The sequence below is a fragment of the Heloderma suspectum genome, chromosome 1, assembly GCF_057233095.1.
Source record: "Heloderma suspectum isolate Gila_16-S chromosome 1, 16-S_ref, whole genome shotgun sequence".
NCBI classification, from domain to species: domain Eukaryota; kingdom Metazoa; phylum Chordata; class Lepidosauria; order Squamata; family Helodermatidae; genus Heloderma; species Heloderma suspectum.
This window is the reverse complement of record NC_139458.1, coordinates 280,090,197-280,111,994: the sequence shown is the minus strand read 5'-3', so window position 1 is coordinate 280,111,994 and position 21,798 is coordinate 280,090,197. Positions and strand designations below refer to the sequence as shown.

At 43.7% G+C, this 21,798-nt stretch overlaps 1 protein-coding gene across 6 annotated transcripts in view; it reads left to right on the top strand.

The window, feature by feature from the left end:
• SNTG2 (syntrophin gamma 2) overlaps positions 1–21,798 on the top strand; it is a 418,988-nt gene that overhangs the window by 352,874 nt on the left and 44,316 nt on the right. For all 6 annotated transcript variants that reach the window (XM_084826732.1, XM_084826733.1, XM_084826734.1 and 3 more), the window contains one exon: positions 17,268–17,339. In XM_084826732.1, coding sequence (XP_084682858.1) covers positions 17,268–17,339 — 72 coding nt within the window. The remainder of the gene's footprint in view (positions 1–17,267; positions 17,340–21,798) is intronic.

Here is a 21,798-nt window from a genome sequence, read left to right as displayed (position 1 = left end):
TGCTATCTGTCCCATGACCCAGCATGGCTTTTTGGAAAAGCCAACCTCCTGTGCTTTCTACCTACTCCTTTTTGCTTCACACAAGGAACTAGAAAAACATTTTGAAGGTACAGGCTCCCTACACTCAGCCCCTGAGAGCACGGTTGGACCAGCCTGGACCTAAACATGCATGTGTACCTTACTGGGTTCTTCTTGCAACTGCAACCCAATAAGAAAGACACAAAACCATTTCTAGGAGTTAAACACAGTCCTTTCCAGCAGAGAGAAATTAATGCAAACCTCCTCAGCCTTTCAACCACCTAGAGTAGGATTTGGAGGAATCTTAGAGAAGGCTCCTACATAGGAATACCTCCAGGTTATACAGGACCATAGAACCCCCACTGCTTGGACTCACCCTCCAGTCTTGCCTTTCCTCCCTGTACTCTGCTGGAGTGTTTGCTTCCTGAGTTCTCTTCCTTTGACCCTTGGAGGTTATCCCCACAGAGGGTTTGCTGCAACTTTGCTGCATTTGGAGGTCTTTAGGGCATATGATGTTCTGGCCGTCCTGCAGCCTCCCCAGAGTTTTGTGCAGAAAAACCGGTTTTTCTGAGAATACGTTAGGTCCAATTGTTTTCCTTAATTCTGCTTGTCTGCACTTCTGTGATGGTGTGCACCAGTCTTCTGCATTTAATTCCGGCATGAAAGACGGGGGGGGGGGGTGTCTTTCACCTGGCCATGACCTCACTGAACCCAGACAAGGAGTGTTTCTCCAGTGTTACCCCACCTGTATTTCCCCAATGTTTCTGCCATTTCATGGCTGGCAGTTCAGGAGTTCTGAACTACCTCATGGTATTTACTTCCATCTTGCCTACCACTAAGCTCCATCCCCTCAAAGTATGCTCTGCCGAGCAGCCTCTAACTTTTTAAAAAAGTAAGGTGTAAAAGTGCAATGTTGAAATAGTGCATTAGCAGTACATCATGTCCCTAAAGTAAGCATTCCAGGTTCACCAACCACAGCTGCCTGTGGACTGTAAGGTGTATCAGTCTTGGAGATTTAAAGTCATTACTGAAGGAGGACTCTAAATTGTATTTATTTGGCAAGCTAGTACAGAGGGTTTCAGGGGCTAAGGCTTACACTAGTAAAAGTGCCTTGAGGAATACATATACACAGCCAGATCACAGTGCCTGAAGTAGTTACTGCGGGACTCTGCAATTGTGCATTTAAAAGCTATGGAATAGTGCATTTGTGCAGCAATACATATAGGGCCAATCTACAGTTAGTTTTTTTTCGCTTCCAATAAGGTTTTACCACTCGTCTTTCATCCTACGCAGGAACTGCCTTGAATTGGAACTGCTCCCGCTTTCAATACCCTGATAACCCGGTATTTCCCATTCATGTGCTTTGCTCTTCTGTGTTCATTACCTTATAACGTTGTAGTCCCCTCCCACGCCTGTCCATATATGGTGGTGTTTGTATTTCCCTTCTGTCCAATCACAGCTCTAGATGCCCCCACCTGGTCTTCCAACTACTGATAGCATAGGTTCCTTTGCACTGGAAGTTTTATGGCCAGTCAGTAGAGGGCTAGAGGTGCTGGCTCTTGTCCAATCTGGAAAGCTCAGCTGGGTCAGCCCTGGTCAGAATTTTGGATGGGAGACCACAAGGGAATCAGGCTTCAGGGGCTTGTTCTCTCCCTTCAAATGAGACCTCCTTCTATCCCCTGCCTTGGCTTTTAAAATAAAAAATCAAAAATAAGGATTTAAAAATTAAATAAATTTTAATGGAACTTACTACTGAGTAGACATAAGATCACCCTGGGAGTGATTTTTTTTTAAAAAAATTAAGGCATTAAATTCAAATTTTCAAATCTTCAGATCTCCAAATCTTCGAAGAATAGGCCTTCTCCAGCCTGATTTCCCTGCCCTAAGCATGAATTTCATCACTGGGCAGTCTTCGAAGACGCAAGCAGCCCCCCCCCCCCGCCCGCGACCTGAGTGTCTCCTGCCTCTGCATTTCTCAATCAGAGGGAGCAGAGGGTAAAATGCCTCTCTGCAATGAAGGGAGACACCTCTGATCCCCCACCCCACCAAGCTCAGAAGCAATGTCCTCTTTTGTTCCAGTGCACCCTATGGAGCTCAATGGGGCTTACTCAAGGCTTGCAGACTTACAGGGTGATCTTATTTCTACTCACTAGTAAGTTCCACTGAATTCAATGTGGCTTACTCCCAAGTAAGTGAGTGCCCAGGATTGGGGCCACGAAAAAACATTACAGCACCAGTTAAGATAGAATGGGGGGGGGGGGACGGAAGGGTATCTAAAGGCACTCAGTTGTGATCCTTAATCTTTTTTTTAAAGCCAAAGCAGGGGATAGAAGGAGGTCAACATTAGTGTCATTTGAAGGGAGAGAAACCCCGCTGTTCACTGGAGGAAGCCTGATTCCCTTGCGATCTCCCATTCAAAATTCTGACCAGGGCAGACCCAGCTGACCTTCCCAGATCAGACAAGAGCTGGTATCTCCAGCCATTTCCTTCCTGGTGATAAAGCTTTGAGCGCTGAGGAACCTATGCAGTGTCATCTCACAGTCTTTGAAGCTTCGAAGAAGCTAGCAGCCCCCCCCCAAAAAAACATGAGTGCTGGGTGCATCGCCGCTGCCCCTCATCCTTGCGCTGGCTGCAAAGGGCTGGTGCGGGGAAAAGAGCATTGGCAGACACCCCCCAGCCTCTCACTCTGGCCTCCAGCAGGTGGGGGGGAGAGAATAGGTGCCTCCTTCCCTTCACTCCCACCTGCTACAGCGGTGGCAGCAAGGGACAAGCTCTCATTGGGCTTCAAGCCCCAACAGGATGCTCACACTATCCCTACACGCACACACACACACACACACACACATAGGGATAGAGGAAGAGAGGGATAGTGGGCGGGGAATTGGCAGAAACAGGGAGAGTTTCTGCTCCTCCAATGAGAGCCACTGTCTTTAAGAGCAGGAAAACAGTGCAGCTCTCGAGTGTGAACCAATCTCGTGCATTCCATCAAGAACCGCAACGGGGAAAATGGATGAGTGTGGGTAATCACGTTTTAATGTGAGTGTGTTTAACCCGACAGGACCCTGACTTTGTTGCAATGGCAGGCGCAATGTAGGTCGGCCCATACTTGCTATAACACTACAGCAAAATAGCGCATTTGTACAGCAATACATAGAGTCACTATAGCACTACAGCAAAATTACACCACACCACGAGTGGAACATTGAATAGTAATGATAGCAGTTCTGGCTAAGCAAAATCACGCTTTAGGCGCACCTTTTAAAGTACTTTGAGAGGCACAAACACAACTATGGAGGCAGGGCAAAGCCCCCCAGGAAGGAACTACTCCACCTGATGGTTCCACCACTCCAAGTTAAATGAAAACAAGGTTCTGCCCATTTACTCCTGTCACTATTGGACTATTGAGGTTTTAGAGGGAAAATAATAAAAATAACTGGGGGGAGTCAGGCATAGGTTGGGGAGGCAGGCGCTAACACACACACTGGCCAGAGAAAGCAGAAAGGGCAGAACAAGTTGGGAGGGAGGGAGCAGGCTCTCTAAGTGATGACGTGAATGAGACTTCACCCAGTAGCCACCCAAACAATTCACAGTAAACTGCTGTGTGACCTGCCCAGAGCCCCAGACTAGCTTTGGGATTATTTATTTAATTAATTTACAGTATTTATATCCTGCTCCACTTCAAAGGTTTTGGAGTGATGAACAACAAGATAAAAGAATAAAACCCCATAATTAAAACATTTTAAAAGAACAGATTCTGAACTTAATAAACCACAGCTGGTCACTCAGGGAAAGCCTCCCAAAATAACAATGTCTTCTGGAGGTCCTGAAAGCAACACAACATTGGTACCTGCCTGACCTCCAAAGGCAGAGAATTCCACAGGAAGGGGGCCACCCCACTAAAGGCCTGTTCTTGGTGGACTCCAACCGGGCCATAGGTCCATGTGGAACTACAAGAAGCAAGCCCTCTGATGACCTCAGTGATTGGGCAGGTTGGAAAGAAGAAGGCACTCTCAGGTATCCTGGTCCCAAGTTGTTTAGGGCTTTGTATACTGGTACCAAAAAAACATAGCCCAGTAGCAAATAGGCAGCCAGTGCAGTTCCCTCAGCAAAGGATTTACATGCTGAAAAGGGCCAGCTCCTGACAACAGCAGATGCGGATTTTCGAGCCCCATGTGTCCCCAGATGGAGCAGAAACAACTTCAGTAAAAAGCGCAACAAAGTGGAGAGTGAACTACACCCATTGCCGTGAAGATTCCCCCCTGGATCACCTAGCCTTTTCAGACCCATCACAGGTACATCTGCCCAACCATTGTAGACCATTATCTGGTCGTAACCTATAGCAGTATACCATGCTTTTGAGTGCCGTTGGTGGCTTTCAAAGTTCTTCAGGATGGCAAAAAGAAAATACTGGCCTCTCCCCAAATCCATCTCTTGCTGCCTCATTTCAATGGAGGAGAAAGCTCTTCACACACATCTTTGCATACATAGAATTGTGGTGTGCTGAATATTTTTTTCTGAAAATATTCACTTACATCAGCGTAGAACATTCTGGGAACTACATGTCAAAAAGGAGCCCTTCTTGCCGAGATCAGCACATTCATGAATGCTGAATTATAGGGACAAAGCCAAGTATCAGCATTGTCAATCCTGATGGGCTAAACCAGTTTTAAAAAGCTAATCTATTATTCAAGAATTGTATGAAGACTTCAGGAAAAACATTCAGTGGAAAGGAACAACTTAAGCCTTGATCACAATGGCTCCTTTATAGCAAAACTGACATATCAGAAAGCTTTAATCTATCTGCTTGGATTGTATAGTCTTTGTTATGTTTGGTTCTTTATCCAGGAAATCTGTCCTTCTATGAGTGAGCTTGCAGAGGGTTGCTATTACATTGTTGGAAATACATTTCATAGAACATGATCAACAGTGGATTTTGTTTTTGTTTTTCTAATAGAAGCAACTATTACTTTCAATTTTTGCCTATTTTTGTTTTGTTTTGCTCCTTTATGCAAGCTCCATTGACCTGCCCCCTTCCAGAAATGAGCATTTCTGCTCATTTTGGGTTGCCCCCAGAAGCGCTAAATCAGCATTCCATGAGCGGTAAGGGCCCCTTGCGGAACAGAATTGGAAGGGCTTGCCATGCACAGCTCAGAATCAGTGGTCAGCTTTGCTAGCGGATGGGCAGCATCATATTCCCCCTTAGAGAGCAATCCTATGGTCCCAGGGACCCTATGTTTGTGTGGGTTTTCCTCTCTGAGGCCATGAACAGAGCTCCAACCTCAGAGAGGAAAATCCAAACACAGACCTCCTCTCTCAGCCACCTTAGAAACCTCTGTGGTGGCTTCCTCCGTGAGATCAGAACTCCAACCTCAGGAGGAAAATGCTTTATCAGGCTGTGCCAGTACACAGAGGGGGGAGCCCACAACCACACCCCTAACACAGGGGAACATTGATTTAGATACCTGGAGTGTATCTAAATGAATCCCATTCTTCCCATTGCTTGCAATGGGAAAGAATTTTGTCTTAAAGAAAGCCATGTGGAGCAGGGGTGGAAAATGACAAAATTGGCTCCATCATTATTTCCACCCTGCCAGCAAGAAGCTAGCAGGGCGTTGGAAATGTCCGAGGGTCCAGTGTAGGAGCTTCAACCAATGGAGGCTTGACAAACATAGGATTGCTCCATTAGCCAATGATGGTCAACCTGTAGCACTCCTACAAGCAGGCAAGCAGCAAAACTACTGCCCTATAGATCCCCAGAGAACTACATTGAGGGCTGGAAGGCCCCACTAGTGCCTTCCAGCCCTCAACTTACTTCCTCTGTCCCTGGGTTTCCCAGTTTCTCTGTCTCAAAATTTATTCTCACATCTAACTTACATCAACCTAGCTGGTAAACTGGAAGCGTGTAAGGTGAGGCTTGAAACTAGACTGGGGGTTGGCAGCAAAGGCTTAGGGAGCTTCTCTCTCTCTCTCCACACACACACACACACACACACACACACACACTACGAACAAACAGCTTAAAGACTGCCATGACTGAATTAGGCACAGAAACTTCAAGTTGTGGAACAGTTGGCACATATACTAAAGATCTTTTAATGTTGTTGTTCAGTCGTTAAATCGTGTCTGACTCTTCGTGACCCCATGGACCATAGCACACCAGGCTTTCCTGTCCTCCGCTCTCTCCCGGAGCATGCTCAAGTTCATATTCATTGCATCGGTGATGCTATCTAGCCATCTCATCCTTTGCCGTCCCCTTCTCCTTTTGCCTTCAATCTTTCCCAGCATCAAGGTCTTTTCCAGTGACTTTTCTCTTCGCATTAGGTGGCCAAAATATTGGAGCTTCAGCTTCATTATCTGTCCTTCCAATGAGCAGTCAGGGTTGATTTCCTTTAGGATTGACTGATTTGACCTCCTTGCAGTCCAGGGAACTCGTAAGAGTCTTCTCCAGCACCACAGTTCGAAAGCATCAATTCTTCGGCGCTCAGCCTTCCTTATAGTCCAGCTCTCACAGCCATACATTGCTACTGGGAAAACCATAGCTTTGATTAGATGGACCTTTGTCGGCAAGGTGATGTCTCTGCTTCGTACTATGCTGTCTAGGTGTGCCATAGCTTTCCTCCCAAGGAGCAAGCGTCTTTTAATTTCATGGCTACAGTCACCATCTGCGGTGATCCTGGAGCCCAAGAAAATAAAATCTGTCACTGTTTCCATTTCTTCCCCTTCTATATGCCAGGAAGTGATGGGCCCAGATGCCATGATCTTCGTTTTTTTAATGTTGAGTTTCAAACCAGCTTTTGCACTCTCCACTTTCACCCTCAACAAGAGGCTCTTTAGATCCGCTTCGCTTTCTGGCATTAGGGTGGTATCGTCTGCGTATCTGAGGTTGTTGATAATTCTCCCGGCAATCTTAATTCCGACCTGTGATTCATCCAACCCGGCGTTCCTCATGATGTACTCTGCATATAAGTTAAATAAGCAGGGCGACAGTATGCAGCCTTGTCGTACTCCTTTCCCAGTTTTGAACCAATCGGTTGTTCCATGTCTGGTTCTTACTTCTTACTGTTGCTTCTTGACCCTCGTACAGGTTTCTCAGGAGACAGGTAAGGTGGTCTGGTACCCCCATCTCCTTAAGAATTTGATTGTGATCCACACAATCAAAGGCTTTAGCTTAGTCAATGAAGCAGAAATAGACGTTTTTCTGGAATTCTCTTGCTTTCTCCATGATCCAGCGAATGTTGGCGATTTGATCTCTAGTTCCTCTGCCTCTTCAAAACCCAGCTTGTACTTCCGGTAGTTCTGGGTTCACATACTGCTGAAGCCTAGCTTGTAGGATTTTGAGCATCACCTTGCTGGCATGTGAAATGAGCGCAATTGTACAGTAGTTTGAACACTCTTTGGCATTGCCCTTCTTTGGAATTGGAATGTAAACTCACCTTTTTCGGTCTTGAGTGTTCCAAATTTGTTGTCATATTGAGTGCAGCACTTTAACAGCATCATCGTTTAGGATTTTAAATAGCTCAGCTGGAATACTGTCATCTCCAGTAGCTTTGTCGTTCGTAATGCTTCCTAAGGCCCACTTGACTTCACTCTCTAGTCTAGGATGTCCGGCTCAAGTTCAGTGACCGCACTCTCATGGCTATCAGGGACATTAAGATCTTTCCTGTATAGTTCTTCTGTGTATTCTTGCCACCTCTTCTTGAACTCATCTGCTTCTGTTAGGTCCCTGCCTTCTTTGTCCTTTATCATGCCTGTCTTTGCACAAAATGTTCCCTTGAGATCTCCCATTTTCTTGAAAAGATCTCTAGTCTTTCCCATTCTACTGTTTTCCTCGATTTCTTTGCATTGTTCATTTAAGAAGGCCTTTTCATCTCTCCTTGCTATTCTCTGGAACTCTGCATTCAGTTGGATAGATCTTCCCCTTTCTCCCTTGCTTTTTGCTTCCCTTTTTTCCTCAGATACTTGTAAAGCCTCATCAGACAACCACTTTGCTTTCTTGCATTTCCTTTTCTTTGGGATGGATTGAGTTGCTGCCTCCTGAACAATGTTACAGACCTCCGTCCATAGTTCCTCAGGCACTCTGTCTGTCAGGTCTAATTCCTTAAATCTATTCCTCACCTCCACTGTATATTCATCAGGGATATGATTTAGGTCATACCTGAATGGTTTAGTGGTTTTCCCTACGTTCTTCAATTTAAGCCGAAATTTTGCAACAAGAAGCTCATGATCTTAGCCACAGTCAGCTCCAGGTCTTGTTTTTACTGACTGTATAGAGCTTCTCCATCTTTGGCTGCAAAGGACATAATCAATTTGATTTCGATATTGACCATCTGGTGATGTCCATGTGTAGAGTCGCCTCTTGTGCTGTTGGAAAAGAGTGTTTGCTATGATCAGCGTGTTCTCTTGGCAAAACTCTATTAGCCTTTGTCCTGCTTCATTTTGTACACCAAGGCCATGCTTGCCTGCTATCCCGGTGATTTCTTGACTTCCTACTTTAGCATTCCAATCCCCTATGATGAAAAGGACATCTTTTTTTTGGTGTTAGTTCTAGAAGGTGTTGTAGGTCTTCATAGAACCGATCAACCTCAGCTTCTTCGACCTCAGTGGTTGGAGCATAGACTTGAATTACTGTGATGTTGAATGGTTTGCCTTGGATTCGTACTGAGATCATTCTATCGTTTTTGAGATTGTACCCCAGTACTGCTTTTCCCACCCTTTTATTGACTATGAGTGCTACTCCATTTTTTCTAAGGGATTCCTGCCCACAGTAGTAGATATAATGGTCACCTGAATTAAATTCGCCCATGCTTGTCCATTTTAGCTCGCTGATTCTAGGGATGTACGAAAGTGACTTACCTTTTCGCAGATTCTATTAATGGGGGGGGAGGCATTCCATCCTTCCCCCCGGAATCCTCGACGGGGGGGGGAGGCGATCCGGTCCCCCCGGAATCCTTGACAGCCAGCTGTGCTCCGCGGCAGCTCCGCAGAGCAGCCAGCCAGGCCCATGCAGGCCAGGGCCGTCCGCAGCTGGATTTCCGGCCGTGGAGGGCTCTGGGTAAAAAAAAATAATTTGCGTTCCTTATTTTTCACCGTCTTAGTCTACGTAAATATTGACGTAGACTAAGACAGCGAAAAATAAGGAACGCAAATGGCAGCGCCCATAGCCGCCGCCATTTGCGTACATGTTTGGGGTTTTTTTTGTGTACACGTTTTTTGTTTTTTTTAACCGAGACGTGAGACATAAGTCATTACGTACCCTATCATGTCTATGGGGGGAAAAAAAGACACAGTCTGCAAATGGCAGCGGTGGCAGCCGGTCAGAAGACTAGCTGCCACTGCCAAAGCCGTCCGAAGCCGTTTGGAACATCCACCCCAGGTAAGTCTCGTCCCGGGGGTATCCACGGGGGGTGGCAGGCCATTCCGCAATGGATTTTGGGGGGCCGAATGCACTGGCATTCGGCCTCACCAAGATCTGTCGCGGAATTCTCTGACATCCCTAGCTGATTCCCAAAATGTCGATGTTCAATCTTGCCATCTCATGTTTGACCACCTCCAGCTTACCTTGATTCATTGACCTTACACTCCAGGTTCCTAAACAATATTGTTCTTTACAGCATCGGATTTTCTTTTCACCACCGGACACATCCACAGCTGAGTGTCCTTTCGGCTTTGGCCCAGCCGCTTCACTCTTTCTGGTGCTACTTGGAAATTCCCTCTGCTCTTCCCCAGTAGTATATTGGACACCTTCCGACCTGAGGGGCTCCTCTTCCGGCGTCATATCTTTTAGCCTTGTGATACGTTCCATGGGGTTTTTTTGGCAAGAATACTGGAGTGGGTTGCCATTTCCTTCTCCAGTGGACAACATTTTGTCAGAACTCTCCACCATGACCTGTCAGTCTTGGGTGGCCCTGCATGGCATAGCTTATGGCTTCACTGAGTTATGCAAGCCCCTTCACCACAACAAGGCAGTGATCCATGAAGGGGTCTTTTAATGTAGAAGATACCTTTTAATCACTTTAATATTCTGAATCAGGGTACTTATTGAATCGGGGTATTTATTCACACCAGTTGCTAGGGAACATAAGCAGGAAGGTGCTGTTCTGTTCATGTTCTGCTTGTGGGGTTCCCATGGACATTTGGTTGGCCATTGTGGGAGCAGAATGCAGGATTAGATAGGCCTTTGTTCTGATCCAGCATGGCTGTTGGCATGATGAACTGGCCAGCAGTCAAGCTGCCTAATGATTGGATCCTTGCCTTATGCCATACCAAATCTCTGTCAGCTATAACCAATAAAGGCCATGGCCATTTATAACCCATTCCAGACTATGTGTGATTTCTGCCCCCTGTCCTTATTCCCACTCCCAATTTGTGCAGTTGACACAATAAAAGCAACCAAGATAGCACACAGTAGTTTAATGTTCCATTAAGAAGGGGGTATAGAGGGACTCTAAATACATTTTACCTTTCAAAATTTACGCAGAACTGGTCCTACAACATAGTCCTTCCACGATTTCTCACCTGCACAATGTCCCCAAATGTAAGCCTCTTACCACTTGAGGGGTGTATGAACCCCACTCACCTGAGTCTGCTGGGGGGTCTGGGGGGGGGAAGTGATCCAATCCTCCCCCTGGAATCCTACCTGGCTGGCTCCACTCCACGGTGAGTCTGCGGAGACGCCGGCTGGCTCCATCCGTTGCTGGACTTCCGTCCGCTGCCAGTCTGCAGACGCAAATGGCGTCCAGCATAGTGCTATTTCGTCCCTGCTCTTTGCCATGATAGCCTATCATGGCAAAGAGCAGGGATGCAAATGGCATCCGCTACGCCAGACGCCATTTGCTTCCGCAGACCGGCAGCGGACGGCAGCGCGGTGAATGGACGGACCCGGACCCGGCCGGCGGCAGGTAGGATCTGGCTGGGGCGAACTTCATGGGGTGGTGAGGTGAGTGGTCCGTTCCGCCACGGACTCCGGGGGGGGCAGATTCTAAGAATCTGGCCTCATTAGAGTCCGTGGCCGAATTCTCCGCCATCGCTATACCACTTGCTGTTTTCTTTCTGGAAACAAAAACACACTTGGAAAATAAAATATCCCCAGAATCTATCGATTTTGCACTAGGATGTCTTTACCTTCCCCAGACGAAAGCACATTTTGGGGAAATAAAATGTCCCTATGTTTTTAAAAAACACACACTAGCCTAGGGAAGCAGAGTTAAGTACTCTGGGTGTTGGTAGGTTGGCAGAAACCATGCAATTTCATTGGGGAACATTTACTTCACCAGAGAAAGATGTATTATGGGGCTAGAAAGATACACGACCAAAAATATCTTTGGTGTTCACCAGAGACAGATGTATTATGGAGCTAGAAAGATACACCAAAGACCGAAAATGTTAGTTCTTAGTAACAATAATGTTTTGCCTAAAGTTTATTTTACTTGACAGTTTATGATACCTTTCGAATATTTTGAGTTTGAAGCATACTTCTGATAGTACAGTAAAATTTGTGGGGATTTTTACTCACCCAGGATATATTGGAAAATGGCTTCGGGTAGTAAAATGCCCCCACAGCCACAACACCTTTGTGTACATTTGTTAATTAATTCTGCATGAAGTTAAACATGCAACTAACATCACATATATTTTGACCTTAAATTGTTATACACGTACTCAGAACTAAGCCCCACTGAGTTGGAACTTTATTCCAAATTACATATGTTTAAGAGTACAGCCTTGATCTCACTGTATCTTCTTTCAATTCATTTTCTTGCAGTGACAAATGTAATTAAAGACTTTAATACAGAAGGATGTAAATCTTTAATTTTCCTAGATTCTGCTGGAAAAAGATGAGTTCAAGCAATGAAGCTGGCTGAAGAAAACTAGCAACCTAATGCTTCCTACTTTGTCTCATTTTCTGGAACCAGTGGGGAAATTAAGTTAATTCCTCTTTCTACAAGATGTATTTAGCATTCTGATCAGAATTTTTTTAAAAGCCATTTGAAATCAGCTTTGGTAAAATATTATTAATTTCAGCTGGTGCTGTCCTGCAGGGGTTACATTTAGCCTTGTTTAGCTGTCTAGTTTAACACTGATCAGTCAAACTTCTGGAATATGTATTTTGTGGGATTCTGATTTATTGTAATGTTAGTATACAATGTCTGACAAGTTTAGAGATATTAGGATTTGTTCTGCCTTTGGGAGAAGTAGTTAAAAATATGACAGACCTCATGTCATATGAGGCACCAAAGAGGTCTCTCTGTAGGAATTAAACAACTTTTCAAGAATTGGGCAGGTGTAGGCCTTGGCAATTATTTTGCGACCATAGTTGCTCAAGAGGCTAATTAGGGAATGAAAATTACGTGTTTGCATCGGTGCTGGCAAGGTCTTTTGAGCTATTGTCCTCTAGACTCTATCATGTTAAATAAAACAGCAAACAAATGTGATTACAGAATATTCCAAAGAGCTATTACTATGCACTTCCTACTTCTAATTCAATTTAATTATGTTTACTTTTAGAGGATTTCAGATTTTATGATAATTAAAGAATTCTAGGAGACGGAGTGTTTATAATGTAGTCTCAACAGTTTGCAAATATATACATCAACAAGGCAAAAAATGCAAAGTTCAGTTTAAAAAATGAAAAGGGTAACAATAATACCACAAATACCATTACTAATATGCAATGGGTTAGATCCCAACTTATTCATATTTAGAACAGAAACATTGAAATCAATGGTTCGTATCCAGCGGAGCATTCCTGTTGCAGGAATAGGGGATGAGGTGATCTTCATTTATTTCCCCCTCTCTCCCTGCAGTCCCCTATCTTCCCCTACCCCCAAAAAAAATCTGCTCCAGGGAGACCCTCTGGAACAGTGGTGGGGTGTGTGACACTGAACACTGCAGAGGGAGGGCGAATTGGCAAAGATTGCCTTCCCCTCTTCCACCAGCAGGAGTATTCTGAACAGAACCCAGTTCAGGGAATGTAAGGCACACAGATAAGCCACAATTGTGTCCTTAAGCCACTAGTGAAGGAGAGTTATTGTCCACAATTATTTATTTATTTATTTCCTTTATATCCCGCCTTTTTTCCTCCAAGGAACTCAAGGCGGTGTACATAATCCTCCTCTTCTCCATTTTATCCTCACAACAACAACCCTGTGAGGTAGGTTGGGCTGAGAGTCAGTGACTGGCCCAAAGTCACCCAGTGAGCTTCCTGGCTGAGTGGGGACTAGAACCCAGATCTTCCAAGTCCCAGTCCAACACTCTTGCCACTACACCGCGCTGGCTCTCTATACATGCCTACTATACTATCACACTATACATGCCTACTCAGAAGTACGTCCCACTGAGTTCAATGGTAGTGGATATAAAATTGCAGCCTTAGTGAGCCACTTTCCTTCCTCCTAACAATTTATTGTTGACCAGTAATATACCAGTTTCTTAAAAAAAAGAAAAAAGAATCCTAAGTTCCAGTGCCTTGGGTAGCAGCATTTTGTAGTTAGAAAAGGTATGACAGGTGATAGGAAGAAGACTGCAAAAACTGTCAATTTCCTTTTTAGCTAACATCTCTTTGTATTGCGAGCGTTTTGCTGCTTGAAAGCCCGTAAAATGTCACTCCTGTTCTAATGATGACCTTGCGCACTGAGATACACAGACAAGTTTCAATATTGTTTTCAGTATTATAGTGTTTTCTTGGTAACACTCAGAATATCCTGAGAGCACTTTGTGATCTATCATCCCCAACCGTCTTTGCTGCCAAAAAAAACCTATGGAAGGCTGCAAGAGAATCAAAGCAATAAAAGTAATCCTAAACATAATGGATGAGGATGAGGGGCCCTAAGCTTTAGTGATAAAGGAAGGTCACTCTTGTCCATTTCAGGTCTGGCACGAAGAGCTGAAAGGCAAAAAGACAGTTTACACAAAGCAAAAGGAATACTAGTTGGAGGCTAGGAGTACAGACCACAATCTAGCAGAATGAAAGCATTTGACTGAAGTCAGTTTTGTTCCTTTCACCCAAAATGGGTTAAACATAGTACTTTAGTTTCATTGAATAGTGGATTGCTTTGCATAATAGGCACATTACCAGGGCAAATAAGCGTGCCTGTATCTTTTTATTTTGAAGAGGTACAGCTATTGGTATCCTTGGCTAAAGAAGCGTAATATGTCCATCACACCCAACAATAGGGATGTACGAAAGTTCCGCCATGGATCTCGGGGAGGCCGAATGCCAGCGCATTCAGCCCCCTGAAATCGGTGGCGGGACGACCCGCCACCCCCCGCCACCCCCCGGGACGGGACTTACATTGGGCGGATCTTCCTGGTGGCGGCGGCGGCTCCGGTTTGGCGGCAGCAGCCGGTCTTCTGACCGGCGGTGGCCGGTCTTCTGACTGGCGGCGGCCGCCGCCATTTCCAAGTTAAAAAAAAAACGTGATAGGCTACGTAAAGATTTACGTAGCCTATCACGGCTAGATTTAAAAAGACACCGTGATAGGCTACGTAAATGTTTACATAGCCTATCACGGCTGACTTAAAACAAAAACAAAAAAACACGCGTACGCAAATAGCGGCAGCCATGGCTGCCACCATTTGCGTTCCTTATTTTGGCACATCTTAGTCCACGTAAACATTTACGTAGACTAAGACGGCGAAAAAGAGGGGAATGCAAATAGCATAGCATCTACGCTATTTGCGTTCTCCTTATTTTCGCTGTCTTAGTCTACGTAAATGTTTATGTAGACTAAGATGTGCCAAAATAAGGAACGCAAATGGCGGCGGCCATGGCCGCCGCCATTGCGTATGCGTGTTGTTGTTTTTTTAAAAATCAGCCATGATAGGCTACGTAAACATTTACGTAGCCTATCACGGCTGACTGCAGGGATGCCAACGGCAGTGGCTACGGCCGCCGCCATTTGCATCCCTGCTAGCCAGCAGCCGGATGTCCGGCTGCTGGCGGAGCCGGCCGGCGGCTCCGCAGAATTGCTGCGGAGGACAGCTGGCTGGCCAGGATTCCGGGAGGGGGGGAACGGAGCGCCTCCCCCCCCGGCGAGGATTCCGGGGGGGGACGGAACGCCTCTCCCTGCACCATCAGCATAATCCCCGAAAGATAAGTGATTTTCGTACATCCCTACCCAACAATGATTCCTTAATCAGTAATAACGATCAGATCTTATTCAGTCAAGAAAACATGGGAGTTTCTGGGAGTTGGGTTTTTTGCATCTTAACCCAATGGCAGTGCTTATGCTTTGCCTTGATGAGTGGAAAGTGGGACTTCTCCATTTTATCTAAAGAATTATGACCGTTGCACAAGACATTTTAATTCCATTGCCTTAGTAGTGAATTCACTTAGTGTCAGGATAAATGTTTTTCCACTAAGATTTTTCATGAGCTATTTTTCTAACAGCTGAAACTAGCTGCTTTTTAAATTGAACATTGGTGTGCTTCTTTGTCAGCTGAAGCTCATACAACATTTCTGGATTGCAATACTAATGCCTTGATTTATTTAAAAAATGTTTAAATGCATGTGTAACTATAATCTTATGAGCAGTCTCCTCATATTTATCTCCATGTTTAGTGTTAGGGAGATACTTGCATCATATGCTGAATCAGGACCTCACTGTGTCTTACAGCTTTTCCAGAAAATAGTCTGTGGACACTAGGGATGTGCGAATCAGCAAAACTTGAGCTTGCAAAGTTCTCCAATTCCATCTTGATGCTTGTTTCGACTCAAGTCTGTATCAGATTGTGAGCTTTTTTTTTTCTTTTCTCATGAAAATCCGTGTGTATTTTTATGCGTATTTTTCCAAATGTATGCATCAATTGTGCACATTTTTGAAATGTACTCATTCTTTTCCTATTGATTAAAGTGTATTTGTGAGGATTTTTCAAAAGTGCACATTTTTCATGAGCATTTTTCAAATACACATGCTGTCGAACACATCTTTTTTGGTCCGTGAATCACACTGCAAGCTCAGAAATGTTCAGGCTTTGATGGCAGATTGCGCCTGAGTCAATGTTCGGTTCAGAAGGTGAGAACTGGGTAAATCCTAGGGATGTACGAAAGTCTTACCTGGCTCCGCACCGGGCAATCCGCGCTGGGGGTGAGGCGCTCCGTCCCTCCCCCTGGAATCCTCCCTGGCCGGCTCTGCTCTGTGGAGTTCCAGCAGCGGCTGGGCTGCTACGGCCACAAATGTCGGCCGTCGTAGCAGCCACCATTTGCGTCCTTGCAGTCAACTGTGATAGACTACGTAAGTATTTACGTAGCCTATCACAGGAAAGGCAGCCACACAAATGGCGGCCGCTACGCCATTTGCGTGGCTGCCTTTAACATGATAGGCTACGTAAATACTTACGTAGCCTATCACAACAAAGAGCAGGGGCGCAAATGGCGTAGCGGCCGCCATTTGCGGCCCTGCTCTTTGCCGTGATGGGCTACGTAAATACCTACGTAGCCTATCATGGCTGACTGCAAGGACGCAAATGGCGGCCACTACGATGGCCATCATTTGCAGCCGCAGCAGCCGGCAGTGGCCGGCTGGGAGACCAACCGGAGCCACCACCACCGCATCCGCCACCAGGTAAGCTCTGTCCCAGGGGGATTCTGCAGGATGGCGGGGGGGAGGCCATTCCACCACAGATTCCGGGGGCCCAGAATTCTTTAGAATCCAGCCTCACTGGAGTCCGTGGTGGAATTCTCTGACATCCCTAGTAAATCCTGATCAAAAGAAAACTGAAACAAATTTCTCATACGTTCTTAGCGGACACACAATGCTGTCACATTGTTGGATCTGATTCTGAGCAGACCACAGCATATTCAGCTGGGAGACCCCTGGGAGTCCTATGTAAGGTGCTCTGAGCTTCCCCAAAGAAGAGTGGTATATATGAAACGAATATAATACTTTTTTATAGCCAAGATTCCCACCCACCCCCTTAATACTACATTTGTACTCTAATAGCATAACATTTTGCTCCATGCGATAGATAGGGTGGTGGAAATAGTCTTGGTTGGTATAGAGGGAATAGTTTCTGTGCAGAGAATAGCTGTTCTCATGTTTGCTGCTTTAAAAAAAAAACAACAACACATATTTTCATCTGTTGCTAGACAGTATGAGAGCACAGCCTTCATTTAACTAAGCAAACAGACATTTAAAATGTAAAAATATTTAAAAGAAACAAAAGTTTTATGGAATGGCAGGAGAATATTTTTGCTGGGCAAAACATATTGGACACGGTATTTCTAATAATATTTTCTTTTGGCATTTCAGGTAAGCACATTAGACTGGGTACAAGCTGAAAAAATCTATAACCTCTGTGAGGTTCTATTTAAGGTTCACAAGGTAGGTCTCCTGTAAATTACAGATGACATTATTTTACCATGGGAGAATATGTTTTTCTAGCATTAAAACAGAATTAATATTAATGATGAATTCGGATTAATCTCGTTGAATAGGAACTGGTCAGCAGAAACGTAATCAATACTATAAAACTGGTCCTTAGCAATGAAGTATTGCAGTTAACTGTGTAAGTACTCGATCATCAGATCTTGACTCTTTCTGAGCCAGGTCAGATTATTCTTATCCCCAATCTATTTCCTATATATAGTGCCCTTCCCACCCTTCTCACCCGGTGCATCTGGCCATAGCTCAGTGGTAGAAAACATGCTTTGCATCCATGAGGTGCCAGATTTGGTTCCTGCCATCTTCAGTGAAAAAGATTTTCAGGTATCAGGGCTCACTGATACCCTGGAGGGCTGCTGCCAGTCAAAGTAATCAGTACAGGGCTAGATGGACCAGTGGTCTGCTGCCAGTACAACATTTGAACAGACCATACCTGCATAAAATTCAATGCACATAAGCCTGAACAGTTCAACTAGTACCCCAGATCAAATCTACAAATTAACCATCATATGATCTGGGGTTTACATGCATTGGATTTTGTATGCAAAGGCCTTAGATCCAAAGTACACATTAAAGATGTAGCTAGCAGCGACAACTTTTCTTTCTTTCTTTTTACTCTAGAGTAAGTGCTGAGAGCAATCCAGATTGGGACCCTAGCATGCGGGGGGGGGGGTTAACCCTCTCCCCCACTACTATGGTCCCAATCTGCATTGGGAGGCTCGCACCTACAATTTATATAACTAAATGATGATCCATCTGCTTTAGAGATATATTGGTAACTTCTCTCCCTAACCTGTTTAAATATTATGGAATGCCTTCAGTGGACATGACTGGACTAGTTAGGCATCTTTAAAAGTATACATTATTTTCCCTGTTTCCTTATATTTCCTCATTTCCTTAATATTTCTGCAAGGTTAATTTCAAGAACAAGCCAAATTAAAAGTGAATTCTGTCACTGCATTTTGGGCGGGGGGGGGGGAGAGCTGGGAGTGGGGGGAGAACTGGAAATAAACTGCCCAAGATTCAGGCCTTTATGTTCTTGACATTTTAATAAATGAACTCTTAATTGTCACTCCAGATGAATACATTAACTGAAACACAAAAGCTTCAGTGTACAACTCTGTCCTCTGTTCTGTTGACACTTTCAGTATAAATGATAATGAAGGAAACTTAGAGCAAATCAATTAAGTTGGAGTAAACTTAATTTTCAGAAGAGATTAAAGCTTCTCCATTACAAATTCTCAGACTCTACTTGCTCTACAGAAAATGTTCTTCTTAGCTGTTTGTACAAGCCAGTTTCTCCTAGCTGACTTGTCATAATATCTCTTAGGAAAACATGAGTTTTTTAATGGATAACTTTTAATATATTGCCCCAGTCGACTGTTGTGCAGTGCGGTGTGGCGTGGTCTTGGGTCTGTTTCCCTTTCATAGGGAACATAAGTCATGGCATTTCTCCCTCAGAGAGAGAGGGGGAGCCTCAGAGAGGTTTGCCTGGTGCCAACATTGTGGTCTTTTAGGCATGAGGTGAAGACCTTTTTATTTTCCAAGGCTTTTTAGCCCTTCAGTTTTAAAAATTGTGTTGGTGTGTTTTTAGATCTTTGCACTGCTGCTGGCTTTTTATCTTGGATAGTACTTTGGTTTTATTCTGTTTTTAACTTACGGTTTTATATTATGTTTTGTTATGCCGTTGTATGTTTAAGCTTTGTCTTGTAAACCACCCAGAGAGCTTCAGCTAATGGGCAGTATAGAAATGTAATTAATAAATAATAAATTAAATAAATAAATAATTAAATTTTGAATAAATTTCAACTGTACTCATGTAACTGTGCAACAGTTACACCACTCAAGCTTCAATGCCAAACACACGAGAGAGTAAGCCACATTGAACAGAGTAGGAATTACTTCTGAGGAAATATGCATAGGATTTTGCTGTTAAGCATCTTTCTTAGCCTTTGCTCACTTTGCCCCTTATCACATATTGTTATGATTAGTTACTGCAATCTGCATCAATAAGCAGCATAAAATAAACATTATCAGGAAAAATAACCAGCCTTTCCTTCAAATATGTCTTTCATTCCCACTCATTATTTTTTCACAATCCTCCCATTTTTCATAATTCTTGAGGCCAAGGCCTTAAGATAGGGAACATATGCTTCATGAATATATATTTATTCATTTATTCTGATTTTTCTTTTTCTTGCTAGTCAGCTCATAAAGGCTCTAGTGACAGCTAGCAATAAATGAAAATGAATATAAAATCCACTATAAACCATTACAACATTAAAACAATAAAAACAAACAAAAACAAGCGGACCAACCCAATAACAGAACAGCACCAACAGGAGAATCAACTATATCCCCCCGCCCCCCGCCTCTGGAAAAAAACAGAGAGGTTTTATGGTCTTTCTATGAATTCCATGACTAGCCAGCTGAACCTCTGGAACTAGTCTGTTTAGGGCTATACATGTACAGAAGCTCTGCATGCTAATACCCAGGTGGAGAAGCAATGATGCGCACAAAATAGGTGCCATGTATATGCAATTCCAATTCAACAGCAGGGCCCAAATATATTCCTTTACAGAAAGCTGGACACCTTCATATCAGCTGCTTGGGAGGGAGAACAGAGACTGGAATTCAGAAAAGAAAAACACACCTCCTTTTCACTACCACCAATCCTATCTCTAGAAGTTTGGCACTTGGAGACCTTAAAGCTGGGGAAGGAAGTACTGGAGATGTTCCTTGAAGTATCTTGGACTCAGGGCTTTAAAAGTAAAAAACAGTGTTCTGAATTTGGCCTAGAAACTGTCATAACCAGTGAAGGTTCTGAGCACAGGTATATTTTCAACAACAGCAACAAAAAAGACATCACAAGTATGGGAGGTGGTGTGGTGTGGTCTTTTGCCTAATGTGGTAAGTAAAAGCTTAGGAAACAGGAAATAAAAATACCTCTCCACCCCACTCCTGTGGAATTATGGTAGATTAATCATGTAATCTGCTATGCTGTGTACTCCAAGAGCCTATTGGGGGGGGGGGGGTGTTTCTATTACCATAATGTCTTTTTTACAAAACAATGCAAAGGTCACATCTTTCACTGCTAAGAAACCCAAAAGCAATCACAATACTTAGCCATAGCACTAGATCTTTTATTAATTTATGTATTTGCATATTATAGACCAGCATTGAATGGACAACACGTGTGTGTGTGTGTGTGTGTGTGTGTGTATCAAGATGAAATAATTTGCTTGTTGCATACTGACAAACAAATGGTTACTATGCTTTATAAAAATTCATATTTTTTCTGAGGTTGTGTTTTTAAAAGTTATATATGATTTTTGTCTGGGATTTCTTTTAACTTTACAATCAGCATATAATTAAGCAATATTTTATGTTGTGTGATTCCACTGACTTTAATGGGTTTTTCATCAGTGGTAAATTTTCCCAGCTCTACTGCTTCACAGGAATGCTATTATGAAGATATTTAAACAAAGCAATCTGTGAAGCATAAAACTAATATTATAAGCTCATAATTAAAAATGCTACTTGTTTGATTTGCATATTCTGATGTGCAAGATTTCTAAAGGGGATAGCTTTTATTAAAATATATCAGCATGACAATATTGTTTTCATCAGGCAGCAGCAGTAATTCAAACACAGAGTGTTGCTATAACGTTTTATCATTACTATTGTTGCTGTTGTTTGTAATTTGACTATCTCAATTTTAGGTTTTCAACCCTTTAAAAGAGTATTTTAAAAGAGTATTTATTACATTTGCCTTCACAGATCTCTCAGGTAGATTCCCATTATTCCCATTTTAGAGCTGGAGAACTGAGACTGAAAGACACTGCCTTACCTAGCATTGCTCTGTTAGCCTAATCTTCTCTCTCTCTCTCTCTCTCTCTCTCTCTCTCTCTCTCTCTGAGTTTCCTCAGTCACTTAAAGGGGGGGGGGATGACACTCTATGACTGTACATCTGCTTATGTTGAAGTAAACTGTTTAATATTATTGATAAATACATTTATTCTTGTATTTATTAGGAATGTTTATATACCGCTTCTCATTTGAAACAAATCCCAAAGTGGTTTACATAAACTTACATACATATGTTATTTTAAGCACTTTGACGAACGTTATAAATCAGGGGTGGGCAACCTTTTCATCCCCAGGGGCCTCATTCCCTCTGGACTAATCTGGCACACATACACACACACTGCCACCTTCTCACATACACACCCACTCATTTCCCCCACTCCTGCACAGCCACTCACTCACTCATCGGTTTAACCCTTCCCTTTCCTCCTACTGCGATCTAGATGAAGATTTCTCTTGCACTGCTATTCAGCTTTTTCTGAAGCTTTACAGCAACATGGGGGAGGGAGAGAAACTTCACCAGGATTGTGAA